This window comes from Echinops telfairi, unplaced genomic scaffold, assembly GCF_000313985.2.
Source record: "Echinops telfairi isolate 266 unplaced genomic scaffold, ASM31398v2 ScPeMD7_7458;HRSCAF=8496, whole genome shotgun sequence".
In the NCBI taxonomy this organism is placed as follows: Eukaryota; Metazoa; Chordata; class Mammalia; order Afrosoricida; family Tenrecidae; genus Echinops; species Echinops telfairi.
The window spans coordinates 50,743,052-50,749,444 of NW_022111358.1; the positions used below are offsets into that span (position 1 = coordinate 50,743,052).

General features: G+C 62.5%; 2 protein-coding genes across 2 annotated transcripts in view; both read right to left on the reverse strand.

Annotated features, from left to right (window-relative positions):
• The window catches only part of DCXR (dicarbonyl and L-xylulose reductase), a 2,222-nt gene extending 2,035 nt beyond the window's left edge, over positions 1-187 (reverse strand). Inside the window, exon 1 of the mRNA XM_045299528.1 lies at positions 64-187. Within this exon, the coding sequence (XP_045155463.1) occupies positions 64-187 (124 nt within the window). The remainder of the gene's footprint in view (positions 1-63) is intronic.
• A 4,104-nt stretch (positions 188-4,291) lies between these two features.
• On the reverse strand, positions 4,292-6,387 carry RFNG (RFNG O-fucosylpeptide 3-beta-N-acetylglucosaminyltransferase). Its single transcript, XM_004709217.2, has 6 exons — positions 6,306-6,387; positions 5,883-6,036; positions 5,681-5,769; positions 5,442-5,607; positions 4,841-4,926; positions 4,292-4,758 (listed from the first exon to the last, which is right to left on the reverse strand). Exons 1-6 carry the CDS (start codon positions 6,344-6,346, stop codon positions 4,692-4,694), a joined length of 603 nt encoding a protein of 200 aa, XP_004709274.1. The 5' UTR covers positions 6,347-6,387; the 3' UTR covers positions 4,292-4,691.
• Between the last annotated feature and the right edge of the window lie 6 nt (positions 6,388-6,393).

Consider the following 6,393-nt stretch of genomic DNA (forward strand, 5'->3'; position numbering starts at 1 on the left):
GGTCAGCCACCCAGAGAGCGGAGACCAATCGTAAAGCGACGTGCGGAATGAAGGCGGGTCTACGCGAATATACGTCCTTTCTGCGCGTGTGATTGGCCGGAAGGAGTGGGGGCGTGGCCCCGACGACACTCAAGGAGAAGCGGAACCGCCAATCGGAAAGCGCCGGGCGCCCCGGGGGCGCGGCCATACAAACAGGTCACCTCTGCGAGTGCGATTGGCCGCAGGTTGGAGGCGTGTCCGTGGGGCGGAGGTTTTCAAACCCCCAGAGGCGACCACAGGTGGGTCGGGAATGGATTTAGGGGGGTCTGTCATGACTCGGCGGATTATTAGAGAAAGCAGCTTGGTGGTCCGGTGTTACGTGAGACGGCGCGTTCGCGGCTGGCATGGCTTGCTTTGCCTCGAGTAAAACATCTGGCCGTGCGCCCCCAGCACCCCGCCCCCCCACCTTTCCCCGCCGGGCTGACCACCTAGCCTTGGAACCCAGAGGCAGGCCGGTCTGTTTTCTCCCATCAGCACTTGGGGACATCGGGCAGGGCAGAAGGGACACAGAGGGCCCCCAGGAGAAAGGCTCCTGGGAGCCAATGCTCAAGGGCCCCTAGTGGCCTAGCTGGGCAATGTTGGGGGTGGGGGTGGGCGGGAAGGGCCTGTGCCCACCCAGGGGCCATCAGGTTGGAGGCAAGGATGCGATGTCTGGGTTGGGAGAGGGGCCCACTGCGCTTAGGCTACCCTCTGCCTGTCCTTCCACAGAGCACAATGCGTTTTCCCTCAGGTCAGGAGCCTCAACCCTCCACTGGTCAGAGACCCTATCGGACCAGCTCTAGTCTTCCTGGCCAAGCCTGGCTCCTGGGAGGCCCTGCTCCCTGGTCCATGGCCTTCCTGGAGTTGCTACTTAGCCTGCAGGCCCCCTTGCCCTCTCCACATACCCTGATGGCTGCACCTCAGTCCACACGCCCCGCTCTTAGATAGGCACAGCTCTTCCAGGCCTGGCCAGGAAGTACAAGTGGTCAGGAGGGCCCCTACGCCCTCCTCAGGAAGTCAGACGGGGACCAGGCATGGTGGGTGGGCACCAGAAGGCAGGGTACCAGACTGAGAAACTGACACTGGGCCCAGCCCCAGCCCCTCTGGCGTCTCCTGTAGCCCAGATGCAGAGGGGTGGGGGGTGTTGCACAGGCTCCTGGGGCCACTCCTACCTGTCGCAGGGCCCCTTGGCCATGGTGGGCTCCTCGCCTTCCTCCTACACCCACCCCCCTCTCTAGACCCTGGATTCAGGCTAAGTCTTGTTTGGGGCTTGCCTCGGGAGGGCCAGACCGGGCCCCATGCATACACACTCTGCTGTGAGCTCTGGTGTGCATCCTGCATCCTGCACACCACGGGATGGGGGTGAGGATTGGCAGCTGGCTGATGGCTTAGACTTGGCCTGTGTGTGTGTGTGTGTGTGTGTGTGTCCGCACGTGGGTATGTGTGGGAAAAGCAGGCCTCAGTGAGGCCCGGGTCACAGAGACACAGGCCCCGCTAAGCCGCTGGGCCTCTTTCTCATGTTACCTCTCTTTGTCCATTGGGAGGAGACCCTGGATCTGCTTTCTGCCCTGAGGGTCAGGGTGTGGTCCCTGAAACTGGATCCAGTGCCTCACAGGAATGCCAGCACATGGGGTGGGGGGGGTGACACCGGGGGTCTCCTAGTGGCCAGCTTGGCACTCCGGGCGGATGGTACTGCCTGCTCTCCACACTGGACGGCAGGGCTCCCATCTCCTGTATGTACCCCTGCAAGGACACAGGCATGTCAGGCACACAGGGGACATGTGTGCTTACCCAGGAACACGTGGGGATGTAGCACACAGGCACCAAGTGGGACAAGGACACACAGTGTGCACAGACACACACAGGACACAGGGTACCTGTTACAGAGGAACACAGACATGTATACATAGGCCCACAGACACACATGCACACCGACACGTGTGTTTACACAGGCACATGTGTATGTATGGACACAGACTGTACTGCATCCACCACCCATACATCTGTCCTAGTCCACGCTGCTGAGTTTGCAAAGCTGGTGGGGAGTGTCCAAACTCCTCTCACGACAAGGGCTATGGACATAGTAGGAGGTCCCCTACCCAAGCCAGGGGCAAGGGTTCCCACCTTGTGGAGGCTCCAGGTCCTCGAGGCCCCTTCCCTCTGAGGTCAGGCCACAGGCGCAGGTGGACTGAGGTGGGGCAGGGAGGGGCCGAGAGACCTGAACTGAAGCTCCTGGGAACTGAAAGGTGATGCTGGGATCAGACCAGCTGGGCCGGGCGTGCTTCCTCAGAGAGGGCTGCCCCTCCTGCCCACCTTGCCTGGGAGGGCTCTAGGCTCCTCCCCCCACACAGCAGAGGTTGGCCTGCCTTGGGGTGGGGGGTGAGGGAGCTCCTCCATGGAGGCCGGCCAGGACCTGAGCATGGGCCCCGATTCCTGATGAGGCCCTGCCAGCTGCCCCAGTGTGTCCTCCCCTCCAATGGCCGAGGGCCTGCTGCCACCGGGCCCCAGTCCGGGGGGGTGGTGGGGGGAAGTGGGAAGGGACGGGCAGGCGATGCTAGCAGAGAACTGGGTCTCTTCAGACAGCCATGGTAGTGGTGGTCACAGACACAGTCCATGCCATGGGGTCCAGCTGCCCCCAAGGGTCACCTTCCTAGGAGTGGAGCGGCTGGTGGTCCACGCCTGCCCAGGTCTGAAGCTGGACCGCACCTCCCCCCAGGGCTCCTAGTTTCACACACATTCTCAGCAGCTGCCTGCAGGGCTTGGATCAGTGTGAGGTGGGACCACAGGCCCTGTGTGCAGGGTTCCTGCCCCGAGCCAGGCACTGACAGGGGGTGGGGGATGGGAGGAGGACTTAAGGGGCCCACCTCCAACCACACCCTGAAGCAAGTGGAGCGGTTCCTGTCCCTGGACCTGCCTTCTGGCACCTAACAGAACACAAGTTAGAAAGTTGAGTGCCCCCCACCAGTCAGCCACATCTGCCTGGGACCCTGCCTTGTCACAGGTGGGCAGGGCTCCAGGAGACAAGAGCAGCCACAGTGCACAGACCCAGTCCCAGTGGGTCTATCTGCATTGGTTTTTAAAATGTGACCGTGTTAAAACACTAGCCCCTTTGTCACAGGGGCCCCCTGGAATTGGCTCTGCCTGGTCCCAGCCAGCTGACTAGGCCTGCATGTCCTCCCACAGCAAAGGGGCTTGGGTCCTATCTACTTTTGCGGCTGCTCGTTCACGTGATCCCCAATATTCTGGGTCCTTTGAAGGCTTCTCGATTGCCTGAACTCAGCAGTCTCCACTGCTGTGCCCTGCTGGGTCCTTGCCCCGGTGCCTCCCATTGCCCCTCTGGCCTTTGTTACAACTGGCAAGATTTGCCTTCCTCTTGGCCCATACACACAGGTGTGCTTTTGTTCACGTGGCAGCCAGCAATCCTTTTATGTGAATCACCACTCACCATTATTTCCCAGACTTCACCCCTGCCGGAGGGACTCCCCATAGCCCTTTGCGGCACCGTGGGTCTACTATGAGAGGCTGCTTGTCTGTCTGAGAGTACCCTTGGGAGACCCACTGGCTAGGTGCATGGGTGCAGAAGCCCAGGCTGACAGGGTGTGCGTCTCTCTGAGCTTTGAGCGGCACTTTCTGAGAAACCCTGTGCTTTCTTTGGGATCTTGCTGCATGTCGTGTCCACCGCTCCCCCCACCCCACCCCATTTGGGATTTTTCACTCCCTGCTGCTTGAAGCAGAGGGGTCATGCTGAGCCTCTCAGTCTCCCTCCACTGTGAGGTACAGGATCCTAGGCACCCAAGGGAGCAGATGTCCACTGCTACAGGGGCCTGACAACCAGTGGCCACAGCTGTGACCCCCCAACAAGAGGGCAGCACCCTGCCTCAGACTGGCTCAGCCCCCGGACGGCCACCACGCCCCTCCACGATCCGTTGATGAGGGCAGCGGGCTGCATGTCCACACATGTCTCGGTGTTCATCCTGGTTAGAAACTCACCCCCCATGTGGTGTGGCATTTCCTCAGTCCCACCCCCTCACCAGCCCCAGACTGCTGGGCTTTTGATCCTGGACTGGGCCTTCCTGCCTGGGGAGGCTGAGGTCAGCTGAGGAGGCAGGAAATGGACAGAGGGGTCTGGACTGAAGGTTTTGGGGCACACACCTACCCCAGGCTGGGCCAGAGCTGACTGTACCATGGACACCTGAGCCCCTCAGCTCTCAGCCCCTGCACTCCTGCCATAGCTGGGGTGGGGGTGTAGTGGAGTCAGGGAACCAGTCACTGCTGAGCCCAAAGAGAGTTTATTGGGCAGTAATCTAGGCAGCAGGGGTGGAGTGGGCGGCCCCCTGTCCTGCAGCAGCCAGTCACAGGGCAGGTGGTCTCCCTGAGGCTGGGAAGATGGGACAGGGGTGGGAGCCATGTGAGGAGCATGCCCCAGGTCTCAGCCTGCTACCATCCCTGCAGGCTGCGGATGCCTGAACCACAGATGAGCCGGGTGCTGAGCCCCCTGGTGGCAGGATGGGCTGGGGCACCCCAGGGCCGGTGATGCTACTCACTCCTGGGGTGACTCTGCTCACTCTAGGCATGCGTGATGCCTTCTTGCCAGCCCAGCCACTGAGCTCTGGCCCACTGGCTGGGGCATCACCGGCCTGTCACTGGGCAGGCAGAGCCCCGTCAGGTGGTGTTCAGCCCTGCTTCTGTGGGGGGCACCAGGCTGTGTCTGGGTAGAGGAGACAGTGCAGGGACTGGAACCTGGGAAGTCAAGAAGTGGGGGTCAGTTGTGGAGAGGGGCTGGCCTGAGCCCCTGCTGGCCTGTACCCTGACACCTGCTCACCGCGTGGGGTCCTGCTGCGGACTGAAGCCTCCAGCCACATTCACCACGTTATTAGGGTTCTCCGGACCCCCGTAACTCAACGTGACCTGAGGTAGGGCAGGGGTGCAGGGTGAGGTCCTCCAGAGCCCAGCTAGGAGAGGTAGCTGTTGGACTCCCAGGTACCCTGCTGGAGAGGGACACTTGTGCCAGGCTTCGGGGACAGTGTGGAAGGGAGAGGTGGCTAGCACCAGAGAAAGTGGAACCAGATGGAAGAGAGGGAGAGGAGGGAAGCTCAGCAGAACGGCTGGCGTGGTGGGGGCGTGGCTGAAGGGGCGTGGCTGAAGGGGCGTGGAGAGGCGAGGTGGGCGGAGCAGACGGGGCGGGGCGATCGGTGTAGGAGAGCCAAGGGGGCGTGGTGGAACAGGGGGCGTGGCGTCGCAGAGGAGCAGCTGGAGAGGCAGAGCAGGGGCTGTGGCGGAATGGAAGGGTATGGTTGAAATGCTCAGGGACACACAGTGGAATAGGAGGGGCGTGGCTGAGAGGGGCGGGGTAGAGGGACGTGGTTGAGAGGCAGGGGCCCGACCCACCGAACCGGAAAGCCTGGGCCTGGAAGGCAGCCTACCTGCTGGAGCACAGAGTCGGGCGGCAACCGTGGCAGGTTCTCCAGGTGCGAGTGGAAGAGCGGGCAGTGCAACAGGCGCGCGCCCAGCAGCCCCTCGACGATATAGCCCACGGTGCAGTCATCCGGCAGCCGCACCCTCTCGGCCGTGCTCATGAAGCTGCCCAGGCTGGAGAGGGGTCTTGTCAGCGGTGCCCACCCCAGCCCCTCACAGCCCATCCGAGGCGCCACACCCCACTTACCTTGCCCACGGGCTCATCTTGAGAGCGAGGCCTCTGCTCAGGCAGAAGCCGGCCCCACCCGTGGCAAACCAGAACTTGACTGTGGTCACCTGTAGAGGGGAAGCCAGGGTCAGTGGTGCCTAGAGGGGTCTCATAGAGGGACAGACTCCTTAGGCCGCCCCACCGTGATGTGAAGGGTGCCAGCCCTGGCCCAGTGACTCACAGTGCCGCCCCCTGGGGCCCTCTCGGTGGCCTCAATGGGGTGGTCCAGGCTGGGCCGCCCCAGGTAGATGTCCCGGCTGGGTGAGAAGGAGGCCAGCAGCCGCAGCAGCGCGCCAGGGTTCACGTAGTTGTCATCATCCACGTGGCAGAACCACCTGGTCCGCAGGGGCTGGCCAGTGAGCACCCAGTCCATCGCTGACCCAGGACACCCCCTTCCCCCTGGACCAGGGCACCCCTGTGGTCCAGGACACCCCATGGCACAGTCATCCTCTCAGCCCAGGGTCACCCCAGCATCCCAGGCTTAGAGTCATCCCCTGAACCCTGGGCACCCCCATGGCCAAAGGTCACGCCTATGGTCTAGGGCACCCTGTGGCCTAAGGGAGTGGGCAGCCGAGAGCATCTGGCAGCACACAGCCCGGCGTACTTGCGGCCTGACTCGATGAACTTATCGTATTCCACGGACATCTTGCAACAGAGGGCCTGGCGGGTGTGCACAGCCGAGCAGTTAGTGT

Excerpts from the sequence above, each read along its gene's own strand:
- RFNG (XM_004709217.2), bottom strand. The coding sequence starts at position 6,346 with ATGTCCGTGGAATACGATAAGTTCATCGAGTCAGGCCGCAA. Across the intron at positions 5,608-5,680 it reads AAGATGAGCCCGTGGGCAAG|CCTGGGCAGCTTCATGAGCA; the intron begins GTAAGTGGGGTG and ends ACCCCTCTCCAG. Across the intron at positions 4,759-4,840 it reads CCGCAGCAGGACCCCACGCG|GTTCCAGTCCCTGCACTGTC; the intron begins GTGAGCAGGTGT and ends TTGACTTCCCAG.